At 35.1% G+C, this 21,738-nt stretch overlaps 1 protein-coding gene and 2 long non-coding RNA genes across 5 annotated transcripts; all 3 read right to left on the reverse strand.

The window, feature by feature from the left end:
* Positions 1 to 11,014: 11,014 nt before the first annotated feature.
* LOC147530746 (uncharacterized) lies at positions 11,015 to 12,623 on the reverse strand. Its single transcript, XR_015227894.1, has 3 exons — positions 12,548 to 12,623; positions 11,426 to 11,544; positions 11,015 to 11,089 (listed from the first exon to the last, which is right to left on the reverse strand). It is a non-coding gene; the product is annotated as an uncharacterized LOC147530746 (long non-coding RNA).
* Positions 12,624 to 12,909: 286 nt separating this feature from the next.
* LOC147530747 (uncharacterized) lies at positions 12,910 to 15,544 on the reverse strand. 2 transcript variants are annotated; one of them, XM_086649055.1, is made up of 5 exons: positions 15,372 to 15,499; positions 14,972 to 15,206; positions 14,598 to 14,807; positions 13,511 to 14,271; positions 12,910 to 12,988 (listed from the first exon to the last, which is right to left on the reverse strand). In XM_086649055.1, the coding sequence occupies exons 2-4, from the start codon at positions 15,194 to 15,196 to the stop codon at positions 13,543 to 13,545; spliced, it is 1,164 nt and encodes a 387-aa protein (XP_086505181.1). In that variant the 5' UTR covers positions 15,197 to 15,206; positions 15,372 to 15,499; the 3' UTR covers positions 12,910 to 12,988; positions 13,511 to 13,542. The 2 variants fall into 2 exon arrangements, with proteins under 2 accessions (XP_086505181.1, XP_086505180.1); XM_086649054.1 differs by lacking the exon at positions 12,910 to 12,988 and having other exon boundaries at positions 13,339 to 14,271; positions 15,372 to 15,544.
* A 211-nt stretch (positions 15,545 to 15,755) lies between these two features.
* On the reverse strand, positions 15,756 to 19,741 carry LOC147530748 (uncharacterized). 2 transcript variants are annotated; one of them, XR_015227160.1, is made up of 5 exons: positions 19,405 to 19,741; positions 19,237 to 19,296; positions 17,813 to 17,891; positions 16,368 to 17,524; positions 15,756 to 16,256 (listed from the first exon to the last, which is right to left on the reverse strand). It is a non-coding gene; the product is annotated as an uncharacterized LOC147530748 (long non-coding RNA). The 2 variants fall into 2 exon arrangements; XR_015227161.1 differs by lacking the exons at positions 19,237 to 19,296; positions 19,405 to 19,741 and having other exon boundaries at positions 16,167 to 16,256; positions 16,368 to 16,863; positions 17,423 to 17,524; positions 17,813 to 19,001.
* Between the last annotated feature and the right edge of the window lie 1,997 nt (positions 19,742 to 21,738).

The raw sequence follows: 21,738 nt of genomic DNA on the forward strand, positions 1-21,738 counted from the left end.
TAATCATTTGTAAAGGCATCACTCCTTGAACCTACGGGCTTCATATACGTCTCTACGACATTTGTGCATCCTAATGAGACATCTCGACAAAGAGAAATAGTAGGGCATTCACCCGTTAGGTGTTCTCGACTTGCACAAATGCTACAAACACTATCAATCACTAAATCACCATCATGCATATCTGTAAATTCTTTCCGAGACACGTTAAAAATTTTATCATGTACTTCCCCATTTTCCATGAAAAAGCATATGCCTCCGTTTGAGTAATGGTCTCCTTCGGCTATATCTTCGTCACTCTTAACGGGTGTGTCCCAATCTTGGGCCTTGTCCGCTAAGAGGTCGAGATACTCCCAAGCCTCATTAGGATATTTACTCATAATTGCTTTTGTAAGACACAATTATTTGACGTACGCCAAACACAACCTTTGTGTTTTTGCCAACAATAGCAAGTCTGAGGGGGTAAGCTCAATTACCCATCACTGAGGGGGGTAAACTCAATTAGCAATTAGTGACAAGGGGTAAACCCTAAAAACCCAAGAAAATAAAGGTGCCTATAATGTAAAAGTTGAAATTTCAAAGAATGTGACTTCACAAATAAAGATGGCCACATAATGACTTTTCATGGGAGTGCCTTCAGAAAATTTCGAGAATCTTCTTGTTTCCCATCTCAAAATTGGGAGCAAAAAGGGTCTACCGCCTAATACACATATAAAGGTAGATTGGAAAATAAGCTAAAAATTAGGCACCTCAAAATCACTTAATTTAAGGTATCCGTTTTTAAAGTGGATTTTTTTTTTAATCTTTAGGGACTTAATTTGCTATTAAAACCCAAAATACAGGTTTTTAACCAAAAAATCCTAAATTCATCCACCATTGAGCAAGGGAGGTAGAACCAAAAATAAAAGAGAAAAGAAGAGTCGAAAAGAGGAGCGAATAAGAGAGACGTGACAGTTGAAAAATAATAATAATAAGAGAGAAGTGACAGAAAAGAGTGGAATCAAAGAGAGAAGCAAGACGTCGTTAGGGCTTTTTGTTAAAGACCATGGACACTTCGTTTTAATTCGCGGGCTTATGGATTTTTCAGTTTTTTGACCGCCTAATAAGAAACTCCACTAAGGGCGCTAATTTTGGGAAGTCCTGATCTTTTTTCAACTCTTTCAACTCCAATGCTGTGTTCCCGATACAGATATGCAAAATTTTTTTTTCAATTTTTAACATACATTATTAATTTCAAATATAAAATTTGAATTTGATATTATTCTAGAGAGGTAGAGAATCTTTTAATAAAAAAAATAGAAAAAGAATTGACAAAAAAAGATTTAACACAGTTAGATTTAAAAATAAAATTAGATAAATTTCCTTTTTAAAAAATAAATAAATTAACACATTATTATAAAACTCTCAACGGTCACATTGGCAACTGGGAACCGGAGCACATTTGCAACTGAGAACTCAGCTCCAAGGCGCCCGGGTTAGAGTGGTTGGGCTCCAAAATTTGAATTTGAGAGCTCCGGTCCAATCACATTGGATATGCTCTTGGCCCTTTTGCATAGAGATGTTTAGCAGCGCCCAATCACAAATTGGGGCCCAATAAGAGATGTCCAGGTCCGTCAAACTTTTCGGGTTTCTCGGGTATCGGGCGTTCGAGTATCGGGTTTTCACCAAAGTTTCAAAATATCTCGGTTTAAATGACCAAAATATTTTTATTTCGATAGTACCGAAATTTCTATTGAAACTAAAATTTAATTAAGTTTCTCTTAACAATGTTGTGTCAAGGACACTCCCCACTTGAACAATAGATGTAAGTATATCTATATTATACACTTCAAATACTTTAAAAATATATTTATACAAGAGTGTAACCCGTGCCCATGGGGAACATACAGTTCTTCCGATTGCTTAACAGATCGAGCAAACTATGTGAATGAGCATAAATTACAATTGAGTGACGCACTTAGTACTTATTCGTCATGTTTGTAGTTGTTTACTTTCTTCAACAACACATTCTTATAAGAAGCACTTACAACGTAAAAATAGTCTTAAACATAGAAGGTGAGGTGGCAGAGAGAGATGATGAGATGGAGGAGAGAAGGTGATGACTAGTTAACGATGTTATTAGGATCTTAAAAAAGGGGTCATCTGGGTAGTTTTGATTAAGTAGGGGGCTAGACAGGAAATCGGTCACAAAATTGGGGATTATTTGGGAAATATCCCATAAAAAAAATTTAAATCATATATTTGCAGAAGTTTAAATGGTCAAGTAAAGATATATCTTTTCAACAAAAAAAAAAGTAAGGAAATAGCCCCAATGCAAAACTGGTTCTTTCTTTTAAATATTACGATGAAAGATTTAGTACAATCAAATACATCTTTAAAAACATGTACTCGTATATTTTAAATATTTAATCATTTTATAATCAACTACCTTTTTTTTTTTTGAACGATAAAATCAACTGGTCCGGGAAGGTCAAAATCTTCTTCTCTTTTGATAGGGTTAAAGGAAATAGAAAAATCAAACACAAAGACTTATAATTTTAATCTAACTACAAATTCTTTACTTTAAATTGAATGTCCTCCAAATACAAGAGTATCAATTAGTTATTAATAAACTCGATGTGTGTAACACGATTTTATATGATTCCCTAAATGCTTAACATCATTATAATCAAACCTTGAAGTTAGAAGGTGAAATATATATCAAATTAAAAACGATAATGACTTTTGTTTCGAAATGAACACAAAATATGCTATAAGAATAACGATAAATTGGCCTTCCAGATCAATGGGAGTGGTTCTGAAGTTGCCGATACTATTGAATAAGTTGTTGATATAGTTAAATAAGTTGTGGAGTTGTTCCGGTCATCATTTCTTTTCCTTTGAGCCTTGTATTCTGCTACCATCTTCGTACCTTCAATAGTAAACTTTAGTTGTTGAGCACCACAACCCCCTTTACTCGTCTTCAGTGGTTGACCCAAATCATGATCTTGTATGTCAAATTCACCACCACCATCACATTTATGTTTGTTCTTAAAGGCATATTTGATAAATGCTTAACATCATTATAATCAAAACTTAAAGTTAGAAGATGAAATATACATCAAATTGAAAAAGATAATGACTTTCTTTCAAAAAGAACCGTGACAGGATATACTATAAGAAAGACGATAAATTAGCCTTCTAGATGAATGGAAGTGGTTATGAAGTTGTCGATACTGCTGAATAAGTTTTTAATATTGTTGAATAATTTGTTGATACTGTTGAATAAGTTATTGATACTGTTGAATAATTTGTTGATACTGTTGAATAAATTGTTGATACTGTTGACTGAGGATATTTAGGACGTTTTAGACAAAGGACTAAAAATCTATAGATCTTTGAGGGTGGATCTTGGACCGAATTTTTCGTAACTTCTGGACTTTCAATCTATGGCCCCTAATCTAAATTGCACTAACAAAGTCTTGTATTTAAAAATGTTGTTCTTGACAATTTCACAATATCTTCTATATACATGTCAAAGTGATGACAAGACCTTTTTTTCATTGCCCCCAACTTGTCAAGTGGTTAAGTTAAGAAAAGGTGAAGAGGAAATTAAAGTTCATAAAAAAAAAAAAACTGAGGCCATTTTTCAACCAAAACTATATTACGTCTTAAAAGAGTTCTTTTGGTTGGTTGAATCATATGTTTCGCTTCTTCCTTAAAGCATGTATGGGTAAAATATACTTTTAGAATTTTCTTCAATTCCTTGATAACACAAGTAATTGAGATCTCGGAAAAGATCATCTCTGAAATACTACCTCTGGAAGGCCATTCACTTTTTTTTTTTTTTTTTTGAGAAGCCCATTTACTTTAACAACGGTGATGCAATGCCTGACCACTATCCCGGTCCAATCCCTGCTGGAGTATGTGGCCGCATTGTGTCATTTTTCTTACTTTAAAAGTCTTTTTAAAGTATGGTAAAAGATATCATAGCAACCGAAAATTGTGATACAATAAAAATGTTAACAAAAAAATTCAATTAAAGTCCATTTTGAGGAATTAAGCGATTAAGTAAACTCTCAAAGTAGGGCTACTATGATTGAACCACAACGATTATGTGGAACGTCATTTCATCTTAACTTTCCAAGTTTCGTCAAGTTAAGATATTTGTAGTTCTCAATGAAGTTTCAGTCATTTGCCGTTTTTCTCAACACCACCAATTTTTTCCCGTATTTCTGAGTAATTTACATCAATACTTAATTTTAGAATCAAAATTTTATTTAATTGAAAAATGGGTTAATTCCGTTTTGGCTCCTAATTTGTGACCAACTGGTGGCCTCCAATTGTGTCTGGCAGTTTATTTTGACTCCCAATTGTGCCCGACAATTCGTCTTGACCCCCATTTTTGTCAACCATTCTAATTGTGCCCTTGTGGCATTTCTGCAAATATAGAAGAAAAAATATTTACAGAAACACCACGAGGATACAATTGGAACGTTTGATAAAAAATGATATAGATTCTTTTTTCATTTGACTTTCGTAATTAGGAAATGATATAGAAACCCCAAAAAGGGTGCCAAAATAAAAGAAAACGGCAATTATTTTTTGTAATTTTAGAATATCGAAATGATCGGGTTAATATTAATTTAGGCGAAAAATTTCAAATACAAACAAAAATGATTTTCCTCTATGTGGTGAAAAAATGAGTGAAAAACCTAAAAATCTAGACCCTAATAGGAAAAAAACCAACTCAAAAATAATAATGTAAAAAAAACCCATTTTTTGAACATTTTTCAAAATGTTGACAACATATGTAATTATGTTGTTAACAAGACAACATATTTTTTTCGTAATTTCATTTGGATATCACCATTACTTAACAACTTCAACATCTCCTAAATCAGACCACCATCTCCTAATTCAGGCTACCATCACGATCTCCTTCTTTCTTATTTTAGAGAGAGAAAAGAGATGAACTACAAACGAACTTCTTCTTGCCACTAGAGATGGGTACAGAGAGAGAAAGAGAAAATGAAAGATTACGTTGATTTCAAGTTTAGAAAAAAGGGGTTGATTAAGTTAGAGAGATGAACAAATAAAAGAGAGGAAGAAATGTGGACGGATGCTCATCGGGACTGGAAGAGAGAGAGAGAGAGAGTTGGAGATGTTTTTGTTTGTCCCCGTGAAAAGTGATTAATTATTTTTCCACCCCATGCTTTGTTATCCACATAAGAAATATATTTGTCCACGCTACCTTTGATATTACAAACATTTTAACTTAGTTTTATTATTTTTCGGTTTAATTACTCATTATCTCTTACATTTTGTATCAATGACTTCACATGTTTCCTTCTTGTAAAGACTTCTTCAACTTTAAATATATTAGTAGACTTCTTCAACTCCACTCCCGGAAATTGCATTTCCAGATGGTACCTACAAGACAGGAGAAACATAAATGCCACACGATTTTCAAACGAGCTATATGAGTGAATGAAAAATAATAAAAGAACATGAAGTAACGAATTTGGTGGCATGATCAGGAAAACTATTAACATGGAGAAACATGCTTGGAAACATACAAGAAATCATACATGAAGGCCTCGATTCTTAACCTTTACATTAATCGGCTATGGGTGTGGAGCCCTCTCTATTCTTCACTTGTCATAAGTGGTTTCCCAAATGTTACTAAATAGAGCTAAATTAAGCTAAAATGGAAACAGATAGCCAAGAAACAAAACAACGAATATCGGTATAGTTTATATAGAAATAACTAACAAGAGACTCAAAGCCGATACTAGGTTAGGCTTATCATCGACCTAAAGGGGTTAATCTTTTTCTAGGGGTGCAAATGTACGGTTTTTATAAGACTGTGTGACTTTCGAAGGAAGAAATCGGAGTATGGAACAATATTAACTAGAACACAAATTGCTCATGTACGAGTCCGCGTACCAATGCGAGATACACTACCATGTTAGTATCAGGTACACCTAGGATATACCTATTCAGTACGCTATCTTCGGTTGCGGTACGTTTTGGACTATTTCCCTAGAGATCATATACTCACTATGATGCATATAGAATAGATACACCTACTCTGAGAATCCTATATCCGTAAAACTTAAAATGTTAACTAGTTAACTTAAAAAGTTTTGGTTAACAACTCAACTAGTTGAGTACATACATTTTCATGAAGAAATAGGGTTAGTTAAGGCGAAAGATCTCGGTATGCCAAATTTGGAGTATAGAATCTCGAACACACCCAAAAGTGGTACGAGAATCCAGTACACAAGGGGGTGGGAGGTAGAGTATTTGGTAACATTGGTATGGGATGAGCAGAATTGCATATAAACTCAGGATCCTTCTTAGAAAATTAATGGTCATTTCAACAAGGAAATTTCTAATGACTAAGATCACGACACTACATAAAATTCTCGATAGTTACTTCGTTGAACAATATAAGCAAATGTAATAATAGAGCAAGAATAATAGCATTACCTAAGACCTATATAATGATCTCGGATCCACCACAAACAAATAGATGACAAAATATCCAATCATAGTAAGTTTATTAGAATACAGAAGTAAATCCTCACTACATTAGTTATGTGTGGCTCACCAATTGTCCACGAGTAAGTGGCATTCGTAGTTCAATTTAGTATATTAGGAAGTATGATACTTCCAGAGTTTTTCCATTAATACTACAAGCTTTTTTCGTCTTCCATTCCTTCCCTTCAAGGATTAACCGTGATCTCCTTCATAAGTAATTATTAACAACTAATTTGCTTACTAATTAAGTTTGGACTAGATTTTATCATATTTATCTTAGATAACTTCCTAGAATTGGTATTCTCAATCGTAGAAGCTTATATTATGCATTCGTTCTTGAAGAAGTGAAACTTATGGTTTTCATATCTTAATGTTTTTCATGACCGTATTTGCATTAGGAAGTTGATTGCTTTATTTAATTTGTTAATATATTGTATAGATAGTATGCAAGTCCTTCATATTGTATGATCTGGCTTGGGCATTATGACTTGTGAATTGAGAATCCATGGTATAAGGAGCTCACAAAAGCTACTTCTTTGCAGGATGGAACATCATAGCGAGGAGCTGAAGTTATCAACGAGTGCCATCAAGGATAATGGTTTGGTATCCAGGGAGCCGGAGGTGTGGTGAGACGTCGAAGGTAAAGTTTGACACAAGTTCGTAGTGCCCTAAGTATGCAAATAGCTGTTGGTACTAGATCATTGTTCTTGCTAAAGCATGAAGGTTAGGAATCTAAGGGAACTTAACTAAGCATGTATAATGTGTCATGTGGTACTGCTACCTGAGGTAATGAGGTTTGACTTATTATAATATGTTGGTCACTGTTGTACTCTACATCCGACTCTAGACATTTTCTTCTCATTTATGGCAAGTTGAGAATGTTTGATCTCTATACTCGCTTTGGAGAAGGCGGAAAATTAAGAATACTAAGTTCAAACTTCAAATAAATCTTTTTGGAAGTAACCTATTTTTGTTAGGTTCAACTGTTCAGGTTTCATACTTGCTTCTATTGTAGTTATTTAGGTACTTTATATATTATAATTCTTATGTTGGTAACTCTCTAGTTATAGTATCCTACTGCATGTATAAGTGTTCGATTGATATGATATACAAATTTGGAGATGACCCGACTGACCTCTATACAGCAAAAACGCCTAATTGCTTTCCAAAGTAAAACCTATGTAACATGGTCACTCTATTGTTCTTTGTGTATGTTGGATACGAGCGGCTCCCATAGGAAAGTCGATACTCCTAAGGGAGCCAGTCAGCTGAGTATGTGGGTTTCTATATGTACGTCTTGTACAAATCTGCACCTAGGCGTGTTCTCGTGTTAGGACCATTCAATACAGTTAATGATTTTGTGGTGCTGTAATGGTTGGTCCCATACTTGTGTTGTCCATGTTGCATACGTCAAGACTTAATTTCATTAGGAGGAAAAGTAAAATTGAGTAACTAACGCACTGATCATGAGTATGAATGCAATTTAAGAGGCCAGAAAAGCACATACAAATCTGAGCAGATTGAGACTATAACAAGATATCAGATAGCTTTACAATGTCTATATTCACAATAAGTAGCTACTGATGTGCACTGTATATCATGTAGGATAAATGCAAAAGATTAGCAGAGTTAGTTCGCGCAGTAATACTATGGCGAAGGAAAAAAAATTATGTGCAAATAAAAGCCAGGATGTGAAGCAATCGAGTTAGAAATGATATGGACATTATAAGAAATTGCAGAAATTGAATGCGTAGAAAGCTCATGGAAGTTTGTCATCCCTAGTCAAAATTTCTTTTCCATTACAAATGTAAATGATTCGGTTTGGTTTTTCTTTTTTACCTTGCTAGGTATTCTTTCTCCACATTATCAGTAGGTCCAGCACGAACCAATGCCTCCCTAGGTAGAGCACTGGAAAATAAATGATAAGGAAAATGAGAAGTACACTTGAACACGCAATCTCTGTTTCGTTTTCCTTTTCAGATGTATTCAAACAAGAAGAAAGGAACGAGTTTTTTTTTCACCACAAACCAAATAAAATACATTTGCTGAAGAAGTCGTAAGCATATCCAGTTTCTTAATGCACACAATGGTTCTTGAAAGGCTGATCATTTAACATGCCCTTCAGCTCCAGTTTAACCCATAGGTACCCGAAGAAACTCGTTCTCGTTATATGGTACCAATGTTTTAATATATGACAAAAATACTAATATGGAAACAGGATATATAAATACGACATGGACACCTCATCTCATCAAACAACAAAACTCAATTATAAACTATCATTACCAATATCACTTAAATACGCTTATCATTGTCACATGCTATGTTGTTTTGGGCGTGAGGCGAGGCGACAGACCCATCGCCTCGCTTAGGCGAGCTGAGGCGACCGCCTCAAACAAATAGTATATATTTTTAGTAATACATACATACCTAAGTACCTAACATAAAAATAACTAAATAAACACTCAAATACCAAAATTAAAGGTATAAAACTTAACATCCAAGCATTCAAAAACATTGATAAGATAACATATCTTATGAGATTATGAGATTGACAAGCACACAAACCATATAATTCACATAATCCCATCACAATATACAAAGAAGTAACAAAAAAAAGTATGAAAGAGTTGCTGAAAATTGTTGTAAACAAGTAAGTAAACAACTAAATTTTATTTTCTCAAGTTAATAGTAAGTAAAATTAGTTAAGAGTAAATAAACAAGTTAACAATCTACTTGTTTTATTATGATTGTTATACTAAAATTTATTTCATTGTGTTGCATATCATATGTGAATTAATCCACAGGACAGTCACTGTCCCTGGTTCAGTGGGAGTAAACCTCCACCTGCTCTATGCAAATCCATGCTGCTAACAGACAGACTCTCGGGTGACGGCTTCAATCAAATAGAGCATTCAAATGGAAGGAGAAAACAAGAATAAGAACAAAAACAGAAATGCTAGTTTCGTTTCTTACCGATTGGGAACCTTGGACAGCAATTGATCCCTCGAAATCTGTAGTAGTATCCACAGGGCGAGCAGGATAATTTACAACCTTCTCCCCCAGTTGGCTAGGCACCAATGAACTGAACACAGATACCACATTTACCTCGTCAATGTGAAGAAATATGGGCACTATATGCTTCATTGTACACAATTACGATAACTAAAAAGTGATTCTACGTTAAAAGAATGATCTACAACAAATACAGCAAATAGAGACGTACTTGCGCCCGGGTAAAGGATCAATCCTGAAATACCTGAAAACAAGAAAGTGGATAAACTATGCTTAGAGAGAGAGTAGTTAGGAGGTTTTGCAATAATACAAAATATTTCAAGTCAAAGTACATCAATAAATTGAAGTGTATAAAGTTGTTCAGCCATGATTTCCAATTTCCATTACAGTGCAGAGCCTTTAAGATTAACAACCAAGGAGTCAAGGACAATACAGAATCATTAGTGCTCGCTTTGGCAAGACATACATGAAAGTGATGGAGATCAGGAGATGTGACAGAAGCTTTCTGTAACTAAGAATTATAATCAATGAAAAAAAAGTAAACACAAGAAAAATGAGAAATACAAAGCATAAAAAATAAATTGCAACCAGTAGAACCTTCATGTATCACATGATGATTAAAAGATAACATAAGACCCTTTATATAGTGTCAGCCAAGTGACAGGTTTAGCACCTTTGTGTTGCTAAATCTCCTCTTCCCTAAATTGACTAAGAAACTTAATATTTTTGCTGCTACTAACTTAGTAGAGTTCACTAAATCATTTTCATGAGTAACCTTTTCATAAGCATAAATATTAAATGTCTCTTCATGCAAGGATGATTAATGACTTATCGAATAAATGACAGACAATTCTCTATGTGTACGTAATAATGGTGTGGAGCAATATAAATACAACTAATAAGACGCTAGGGGCTGCTTCTTAGAGTGCATTGGTGCTTCCTTGTCCATAATAGGCATGGAAGAAATTGAACCGAGACAGGGAGCAATTATTATAAAGGTTTTATTTACATATTAGATAAAGGTATGGACAAGAGCCTAATAACTAGATAACTTCTTCAAACGTAATGTCAAGACTCAAGAGCAGCTAATATGATTTACCAATCACATTCCTATCTGACTAATATATCACATTGAATCTTCCAGTATGTTGCAAGACAGATCACAAATGCGAAGAGAAAACATTGGGCCTAGAGGAGATTGTATAGAACGGATGCAGACAAGATCGAAAACATATTACTCGTAAAAAACTAAGACAGGGTACACATTTTTGATAAAACAAATAATAAAACGTAACCAAGAGTTATGAAATTAAATGTATTACTCATGTTCCAGGGCTTGTGCTGGTGAAATACGCTTACAAGGATCATACCTGCAAAGAAAAGAATCAATATTATAAAACCATTCAAGAATTTAGATGGTGTACTCTTCAGTTCACAGAAGAGACACAGGACAAGTTTGATATTAGAAATTTACGCCCCTGGATATGTTGTTGGTCAGATTGCCAGTGAGGAAGATGCACAAGATCTGGCCACTTCTCTTGTGTTGGATGACCTAAATTATACATAAATGATAGAAGTCAGCAACGGATAAAAGAAATAGAAATAGACCTAGGACTTTAAATATCTTGTCAAGCTGATCAAACTGCATCAATAAATAACCAATATTAGCAACATAACAAAGAAGATTTTGAAAACCCCCTAAAAGCTTAATAATGGAAACTAAATCAGTATAATATGTAGAACCTGAAAAGGGTTTGGTGTAGCATTGACTTCCACTCCTTGAAAAAGAGGCTTTAAAGTCGGTAACTCCGTAAAAATGCATACAACAGCCCACATATCTTATTTCAATTTTAAAGAAAGTGTATTTAAGTCAAGAAAGAAAACTTACAAAAATGATTTATCTGGAATTAAAGAGTGTAATATTGAAGGGAGCATACCAACAGCACTCGTGTAGTGCTTGGCTCCCAAAAGCAACTCAGGTGCACGATACCAAATTGTTACAACAACCTGTTGTTGTTGACATGTGACAAAGAAACAGCTAAGACAGGAGTTGAAAGTGAGGGATGTAAATAAAAATTAACGGTCATAACACAGGAAGATTCAGCGAAACACTGCAGACAATAAATGTTGACGCAATGGAAATTTGGTGCAATCATAGAACTAGGTAACAGGTGAGATATAACCCATCATTTCCATTCTGGGGAACTAATTATACTAATCTAAAACTAAGCAGAATTGCGACTGTACATTCTTAGGTCCTTCATTAAGTTCAGGTTGCCTAACATCCTGCAAGCATCATACAGTTCTAAGCTATACCTTTGGCTGGTCCCTGACCCCGCCATGTCTATTCTTTTCCAATAATCAGCCACGTCAAGTTCATGAATTCAGCAAGAAGCATGACTGACACCAGCCTTAGTATGAAGTGTTTCAAAATCTTCTCTATAATCATTATTTTTAGCAATCAGACGCAAAACAAAGCCAAATTTTTAAAAAATAAAGAATTTTGACCAGTGTGCGATGGCAAAGATAATACTTCAGTGAAGATGTCATATTGGTTAAGAATGAGAGAGAATACTATGATACTACCAAAAGTGATACTATGATACTACCCTGGAAGACATTAGGATGAGAACCGTAAACCAGTTACAGATCTTTCCAACGAAATAAGAGCTCTTTAGAGATGGAGCATGTAACCTAATGTGAGAAAAAAGGTTTGAACTTCCTTAGCACGATCTCTTTGAAGCGATAATACTTCGAACTTTTCATTGCTGGAAAACTTATTCGACTTGCCCACTCTCTTCTCTCAGACATCTTGTATACAGAATTGCAAATCATGCACGCAATGCACTCCAGAAACGAGATGCAGTTTGAAGCCAACGAGAAGAGGCAATGCACATACACAACAAAAGGAAACAAGGGACCAAGGAAAAAAGGGAAAAATCATACAAGCAAACATAGCACGAAACTGACAAAGACTAACGTTGACCAGAAGAAAGATAGTGATTCCTACCCCATTTTCTGATAAATGCTTCAAGGGGGCTTGGTATATTCTAGCAAGTCCAAAATCAGCAATTTTTACAACTCCTTGTTCCTCCACATCACCCATGACCTGCTCGAAATACGTTATTTCATTAATCAGCAATAATCACAAATTAACGTATAATAGGAACAACATACAAATATATTGAAGGCCTACCAGAATGTTGGATGGCTTTAGATCTCGGTGTATAATCCAGTTACTACAGAAAAAAAAAAAAATTTAATAACAATAATAATTATAACATAACTTCAAGTTAAATGCTACTAATCTAGTGCCTACCGAATTGAATTCTTATATGAAATTTTACCTGTGAAGATAGTTTAGCCCATCCAGAAGCTGCCAGAGTAACGACTTAACTGTGTACGGATTTATAGAATGGTTAACTTTTTCCCTGTGATGTCTTATAATTTCCTGTCAAAAGAGAGGTAAGTTGACACTAATTATACAGTTCTATCATATGGATCGCCTAACATGGAAAATTAATATTAGTATTGACAAGATAAATGAATCACTTATCAATGTTAAACAAGAATAACTAGTTGCAAGCTGAATGAAACCCAACCAACCTTTTGTTCCAACATAACTAATATGGTTACTACAAAACATTGATCTTTGAGATACATCATTATGTACATCTTATGTTCCAAAATAACTAATATGTAGTATCTTTCATTGCGAAGTTTTTTTTTTTTTTTTTATGAGATGTTTCATAACGAAGTTAGGGAACCCTTACTCTCACAAAAACATAACAAGACACAAAATTTAATAAAACAAGAGAGCATTGTTAGAGAGAAAAGCAACAGACGAGATCAGAAAGTGTTTTTAAAGGTGAACAACCCTCACCCTCATAGGTTTTCTTAAAACTCATAGCAAACTTAGTCTGCTTGGAATCCTTAGATACCTTCACATATATATAGTACCAGAAGTACAAACCTAGTAAATATTAAGACATACTTGAGCTGCTACTAAAAGAATCCTAGTCTTCTTTGTTCGGTCCTCAACCACTCTTCCCTGATCAGCTCTTGAATAATCTGATCTTCCTTCAACATCTCTTCTTCCCTCAGACGCTTTTCTTCCCTCAACTGCTCTTCTTCCATCGGTGATAGTTTTGGTTTTGGTGGTGGTATTGGTAGTGAAGGTATCTCTTTCAGCACTATTGCTTTTACGTTTTCATGCACATCCTCCCAGCATTTCCAATCACCATGATTGATGTCATCTCCGAGTGGAGGTATATATACCACATTCTGAACTGGCTCACATTCTGCAGGTATATGTATCGTACAACGACTTAAAGTACCTTTGCAGCCAAACCCAGGGAACGATTTAATAGGATCACCGCCTATGCGTATATAAAGATCAAAAGCCTTTTGAGCAAGCCTCTGACCATCAGTCTGTGGTACATACTCTGGTGGACGCAATATCTTAGGACGTTTTGGAGTACATGTTATTTCCCATGTCGTGTGATCAGAAAAAAAATCAATATTAGGTGGTGGGACATTAGGTAAATCAAACTTGGGTAATACTTCCTCGTCATAAACGTCAAGGTAACCTACTTTGATGCCAAACATATAAAGTCTATATTCTTTTTGATATCGTTGTGCCACACTTGCAAGTTGAAGAGCCTCGAGAAATTCTTCTCGTCCAATGACAACTCCCTCTTCCTCTGGCTTCTTTCGATTAACCACCAACCATATCTACACATATGTTCAAACTAGGGTTAGAAACTGCTCCAAGTACCAACCAAACTAATAAAATAAAACTTTGATTATATATATTACTCTGTGTCTAATTGAATCTAGATAAAACAGGATTGAAGTATAAAATGTTGATGATCTTTTTTAATGTCTGAATCTGACTTCTATTTGAGTTTTTTTCTTCTTCAAGTAGTATATAAATATATAAATACTTATTCTTAAGTAGTTGATTAGACTGACAAAGTATTTATATACATGAAGAATAAAAATTAGAGATAAAAAAACTCCTAGTCAGATAGCAAACCCTAAAAAATAAAGACAACTACCTGATCGACAGTGTGCTTTGGCAAATTAGAAGCTTGGAAGAACAGACAGTAGTCCTTATAATTGATGAAACCATCGTCGCTAGTTTGAAAAGCTAGCTTCAAGAAATCTTCAAAGACATTTAACTCCTCTTTGTTAATTTTCCATGGCCCCATTGCAACTCCCTGGTTGGTTTTCTGAAAGATCGTTTTATGGATATCGAGATGTTTGGCCTAGTGAAATAGAGAAACAGAGTTTAAGTAGGATTTGTGTTTCCAAAAAAAGTGGGAAATTAAAAACAATTAAGAAAGTTTCCAATTTTTCTTTTTTTTTGCAATTAGAAAGTTACCCAACCTAGAGAGCTGAAGACCAGGAAAATAAAAGTTAGGTAGTTTACCTTACGGACGGTATTCTCTGGCCCATCAAATCCTTTTCCGAGGATGTACACCTTACGCCGCGGCCGATGATACAATCGTTCAGTTTGAAATTCTCCAACGGAAAGTTCTTCAATGGCATCATCTAGTCCAGTTTGAAATTTTCCCCTGAAACTGAAGTTGTCTTGAAAGGCATCATCTAGATTGGTTACCTCTTCGTTAATCTTCTTCCCAGACGATGATGCCATTTTAACACCTCTGCGCTTGGTGGTTGTGAAATTATTATTACATATGAATAGTTTACAGGAACAAAATTAGATTGAGTTTTTTTTTTTACAGAAACCCACGGATTTATTATTCAATAAAAGAAAGAAATTAGGGCATCAAAGATGAAACTAAAGGAGAAGAAGAGAGGAAGCTTACTTTCTCGACCAAATTGCTTGGAGGAACTTCCTTGAGACAAATCGATGGAGTTTTTTATCCCACCTTGTTTGAGATCTCAAGTTTTACGCCCTAGGAAAATGAGAGAGAAAGTAAAGTGAATCTATCCTTCTAGTATTCATACGATATAAGTTAAAAAAAAAAAAAAAAAAAAAAAAAAACCTATCAGGAACTTTCTAGAAGCACTCTCTTCAGTAAGAAGGTCGGTCCATAAAACTATGGCCGTTTTCGATACAGGCACACCAGATATATACATATACGAGGGTGTAACCCGTGCCCACCGGGCACGGACAGTATTGTTAAACACGTCACCTAAGATTCAACATATGTATAACAATAGATTTTAACCTTCCTTAGCAAAATTGATGGAAAAGGTTCAAACTTCATTAATATTCTATAAAATCACATTAAGAGTTCACAGTTATACATTTTAGCAACGCCCATATAATTGTAAGTGAATCTCTTATTTGAACTTCTTCCTTTCTTCACTTCCTTCGTCCAAGTAGTTTACGACAATTGAAAATGATAATTCTTAATTGTTGAGATTTTGCCACACAAATTGAAAATGAACCTCTTAATCTTGACTCATGTTGTTGATGCTCCTGGTAACCTTCACTTCTTTCTGGTGTGGTTATTGACGAAGTCATATTACCTAGAGACTTTAGTTTCGCGGGTTATTCTTAATCGGTGCGAGGGTGTCATGCTCACGCTGACGGAATAGTAGGAGAGGATCAGAATGTAGTTTCCACCATGCTCACGTTGACGGAACCGCAGGAGGAGAGAATCACAATGTAGTTTCCACCATACATCGTTGGCAGATTGAGGTGTCCCCAAAAAAACTCCCGGAGGTTGCTGCTACAAAATCACCTACAAAAAAAATGTGTAAATGCAGACATCAATGTTTATAACTTCATGAAGTATAAAGCATAAACCATTAAGTAAAGCAGAAGTTAACCAAAAAAAAAAAGATGAATTTACCATAAAACAGCTTGTAATGAAGATACAGTGAAGTCAGACTTGAAACGGGAAGCCAAATGAATCGTTCTTCACTACAGACTTGACCAACTATCCTTGTTTCACACAGTTCACATTCTTTGTGTTCATAGTCATTCCAACTCTCAAAAAGAAGAATGATACTTTATACAGATGAAGTAAGTCAAAACTGAAACTGGAATTGAGTAACTAAGGAAAAAAATAAGAATAAAAGTTTGATGAGTCAAATCCATCGACCTCGAAAAGGTTCACACTTTATTGATTCTCCCTTAATAAATGAAGTTGAACCCAAAATGAAAAACAAATTGAACCTAAAACGATCAAGCCTAAGATGACTTTCATAACAGAAAAGGTAAACATGAAGAAGATACTCACAATGAAGTTTGCCTCTCATTCAACGCCAAGTTCTTTTAAACAGTTCAAAACTACCATCAGTGAACATTGAATTCTCAGATTGGGCATCAATTTAGCTAAGTGGAGACTTCAAACAAAAGAGGATGATTATATATGGTTCAACTTTTTCAAGAACAGAAAAGATAAAAATGAAAAAAACTTAATAATTGCAAACAAATCTTTGGTCGAGGATGATTATATATTGTTCTTTCACGTTTTCGAAGAAATTCAATTCATTCACTAACCTAGTTGATTCAACCCTATATGAATGAATTGACTTCCTTAAATATCAAGTAAAGCAAAACCCTCCTTCAATTCATTCACTAACCTCCTTGAATTGCTTTTCAATTCATTCAGTAACCCAGTTATGAACCAACCTTACCTCCTTAAATACCAACTAAAGTAACATCAACCCTAAATCAAAATCCTCTCTCATCAAAACCCCAAATAAAAACTCTAATTTATTCAAAACCCTAAAGCAACAATGAGAGAGAGAGAGAAAGAGAGTCGAACATCTGTGTTTAACCAACTTACTTGAATCCATCAATCTGCGAAATTATATGAAGTAGCGAACCTAAATAACATCTACTGAGAGAGATGAACAGCAAGTGAGAGAGACACACACAGAGAGAGATAGAGAGGGTTACCTGCGATGAAAGAGCCTGAGAGGAGATGCACGGGAAGGAGGGAAAAACATTGGGAGATGAAGGGGAGAGATAAGGTAAAGAGAAGGGTTAGGCGAGAATGAGCTGCAAAATCCTAGTATTTCATTAGCTTGGCTGATCAATATACTTTGTAATTGGACCTCAAAATGATCAAGAAATTGAGCAGTTCAAGTATCAACAATCAGTAAAAGTCACAAAGCAACGAATTAATAGAAGTTAACAAATGTCAAATAGAAGAGCAATTCAAAATTTTCAACTGTTGTTGATCATAGATACACACAATTAATACACATCTAAAGGTTCATAATCTTGTGAGTAAAAACGACTTTGAAAGAAAAAGGAAAAAATATGAGAGAGAGGGAGAGACATTACCAATAGGGACAAATGGGTTCTTGACGCGAAAAACTCTTAAAGGTCAGGTTCTGGACTCGAACTCGTCTACTCCATTATCCTGATCAAATGAAAATGAAGATCGAAAATTATCGAAAGAGAATAAAAGAAATGATTATGTACTTCTTACATGATTATGTACCAAAAACTGTAGAAAAAAAACTAAATGGAAGCCCTATATCACCATTAATCTTTGCTGGAAAAACCGAAAACAGATGATCAATACAATGTATTGATTGTAAGTGTACAAACATATTGAACTGGTTAGAGAAATGAACTGGAAAGGACCCTAATAAGAACATACAGACAAATAAACAAAGCAAGAAATAGAGGGATACAATTTTCTCCAATGAGTTTAATGATTGGGCAGTGATAATCTTCTTCAGCAAACCATAAGAACTTGAAGAAATCAATTAGGGCAAAGAATTTCAGCAAAGATTTATAGAAATCAATTAGGGGCTAAGAACTTTTTTTTTGTTGAGAATTAGGGCTAAAAACTTAAGCAAAGATTATAAGAAATTACCTGAACTGCTACCCTTTAAACCCTACAATGTTAACCTAAACCCAAACTATTACCAAGTATCATGAAAACTTGAAACCTGAGAGAGATTGTGCGTGAGAGAGAGCGAGAGGGAGTGTGAGAGAGATACCTGCAAGTGGAGAGATTGATGTGAGATGAGAAGATGAGAGAAAGCAGGAGATGAGCGGGAAGGAGATGAGCGAGATGTCGAACATTTAATACAAACTCTAGCCCATCCAAGATAGAATGAAAACAACCCAAATATTTGTTTAATGAAAAGAAACATCAATTTCATTATTCCTTCTAAAGAATTGCAATTGCTATATTTGTTCAATGAATTTCAGAAAAAAAAATATTTGTTCAATGAACTACACAAAACTAAGCCCAAACATTTTCGACAGTTATATAGGTTATCAAAACTAACACAACAATTTAACTTACAAACAATTATCAAAAGTCCTATTTAACCTAATTAAAACTACATACAAACCCAAATTTCAAAATGAATAGTTTCATAAAAGCAGTATAAAGAAAAACACAATCAAAATGAGTCAAATTTCAAATTGAACAATTTCACTTAAGGATTTCATAGAATTTCACTAAGGGATTTCATAGATCAACTCTCATAGAAAACTAAACCCAAACATTCTCAACAATAATCAAAAATCATAAAAACCGATTATCAACTAAACCTTAGCAAGACCTAAAAGTTTGAATGTTAACCTTATAGCTTCAAACCTAAACCATATCAAGTTAACCTAGCAAGTTTAGTTTGTTTTAAACATTCTCAAAAATTATCAAACCTAAACTGTGATCAACTAATAACATGGAAAGTTAACCTAAACAACAAATTTAACCTAACACAATTTTTTTGAGAAGAAAGTACCTGAGCTGCTACCATTAGAACCCTACATCCAAAAATAGAAACTTGAAAACCTGAGAGAGTCTGTGCGTGAGAGAGAGACAGAAATGGAGAGATTGATGTTAGATGAGAAGATGAGAGAGCAGGAGACATTCTGTCTGTGTGAGCGAGATAGAGATAGAGAGAGAATACCTGCGGTGAGATGAGAGAGTCTCAGACGGAGTTGAGAGAAGATGAGGGAGAAAGAGGTTTGCACAAAAAAAAAATGAAAGACAGAGGAGGCTTCAGAGAGAGAGAGAGAGCGTGAGAATGAAGCTTGGGCGGGAAGATGGGCTTGTTTGTGAAGGGTATCTTTGATAGATGCTCCCTGCTATCATCTCTACGGTTGGATGAAATATCATTAGATCTAGACCAACCAATTTTGAATTTTTTTGAAACACTCAATCCTCAACCACTTGATATAAATTGTATAGATAAATCCTAGCCATTGGGAGGAGGGGGAAAAGATACCCTCCTCCCTTATTATATAGATATATTTCTATTTTAGAACGGCACACCAGATAGAGGAAAGGGAATCAAGAATTAGGACTCGACCAACCTGCCTAGGCGTTGAAGAGCTTGGTTCGATGATTAAATCCGTAAATGGACCACCGAAGCCCGTTAGTGCTTACAAGATACTCACAACAAAAGTACTCAGGTCGGCCCTTAAACATTGATGTTGGATTTGGACGAGTAACGAAGGAGCAAAGGCCGAGTATGGTTGGTTAAAAATTTGATGTTTCCTTGTGAAAATAGGCAAAACAATAACTTTGCACTATATAGGGGAGGGGTGAGCTCCCTCCCCAGGCCGTGCACAGCCCTTGGGCTGGCACGTGCCTTGGCCCTTGAGATGCAACACAGGGCATCCCAAGGGCAAAGCTCGGCACGGGGGTGGACGGGAAGCTTCCAAGAGTTTTGTGTTGTAATTTACTTATGTAAATCTGATGTTATTCTTAAAAGGAGTCAAAACTCTCAAACCATGTACTAATGTTCTGGATTGGTTTCCTACATATAAATGAAATTTTAACTAATATAAAACACGAATACGAGAATTAATGACTAATTGCCAAGTATAAATTGCTAAAAAGATTATGTGTTGTTCAAACCTATTACCTCTATATGTCTTACCAACTATATCAACTAATTAGGCTACAACAAACCGGGAATTGTTTTGACTAAAATTTAAATATATTTAGTATTCGCAGTTTAATTGAATAATGTTAAGAAATATATATAAAAATGAAAGATGAATAAGACATAAGGTTAATATGAGATGCAATTAACTCTATCGGAAGTTGGATAAATTAACAAAGAAAAATGAGCAAATGAGAAATTAAAAAAAAACTCATTATAAATGTTAATGGTGCCTCCCTCAAAGCAAATTTGAGAGAAAGTTTGTGAAGGAGGGAGGCGTCTTTAACACTAAAGTGAGGTGCCTTTAAATCTTCTCAAAACAAATTACCCAAAAGAACCTAAAAGAAGAATAAGCAGTGGGAATCGAACTTGGGATGTGCAGGATATGCAGGGGAAACAACTAATTGCAACCCCACCGATAGGGCTGGGAAAAAAGTCCCCAAACCCGAAACCCGTCTCGGTACCTGTGTCCGTTAGAACCCGTGGGTACCCAGAACCCGGAGACGGGTTTAGTCCGACCGACCCGATGAAATCAAGGTACAGGTTTTGAAGTACTATCCCGACATCCCGCATGAGCCTTCCCGATAATCTTTACCCGACATAACCCGCTTAATAATGTTATCCATTTGCATGATAATACCTATGCACAGTATATGTATGCTTGCTCGTATGTATTTACGTATGTAAGTATAGCATATATATAGATATATTTATAAAGTATTTGAAGTGTATAATATAGATATATATACATATATTGTTGTCTAAGTGCAGAGTGCCCTTGACACAACATTATTAAAAGAAATTTAATTAAATTTTAGTTTTCATTCGAAATTTCGGTTCCATCGGAATAGAAATATTTTGGTCATTTTGACCGAGATATTTTGAAACTTTGGTGAAAACCTGATACTCGACCGCCCGATACCCGAAAAACCCGAAAAGTTTGACGGACCTGGACGGGTTTTTAGACACTAAGATTTTTTAAATAATCCGTCCGATTAAACCCGAAAGTCCGAATGGACATAGGGTTTAAAAGCCCGACCCGATGAATAACATGAATCCGAACGGCCCGACCCGGACCAATTCCCACCCCTACCCACTGAGCCAACTACACGTTTGCAACATAGCTATAGCAATCACGTCTATTTTATGTAAACACGCATTTGACGGACCAATAAACAATTTTAATTTGGAGTCGTGGGGGCACGTGTCTCCGCACGCCCTTACGTGGGTGCGCCCAAACATAACAAATCCTTAAAAATTATCAACAACCTTCTATTTTTTAGGGTTTTTTCTAATCTAAATTTGAGATATATAAAGGCAACCTTTAACTCAACATTGGATATTGAACCAGAA

This window comes from Eschscholzia californica, unplaced genomic scaffold, assembly GCF_041429995.1.
Source record: "Eschscholzia californica isolate CP2 unplaced genomic scaffold, dmEscCali1.0.p SCAF_6, whole genome shotgun sequence".
In the NCBI taxonomy this organism is placed as follows: Eukaryota; Viridiplantae; Streptophyta; class Magnoliopsida; order Ranunculales; family Papaveraceae; genus Eschscholzia; species Eschscholzia californica.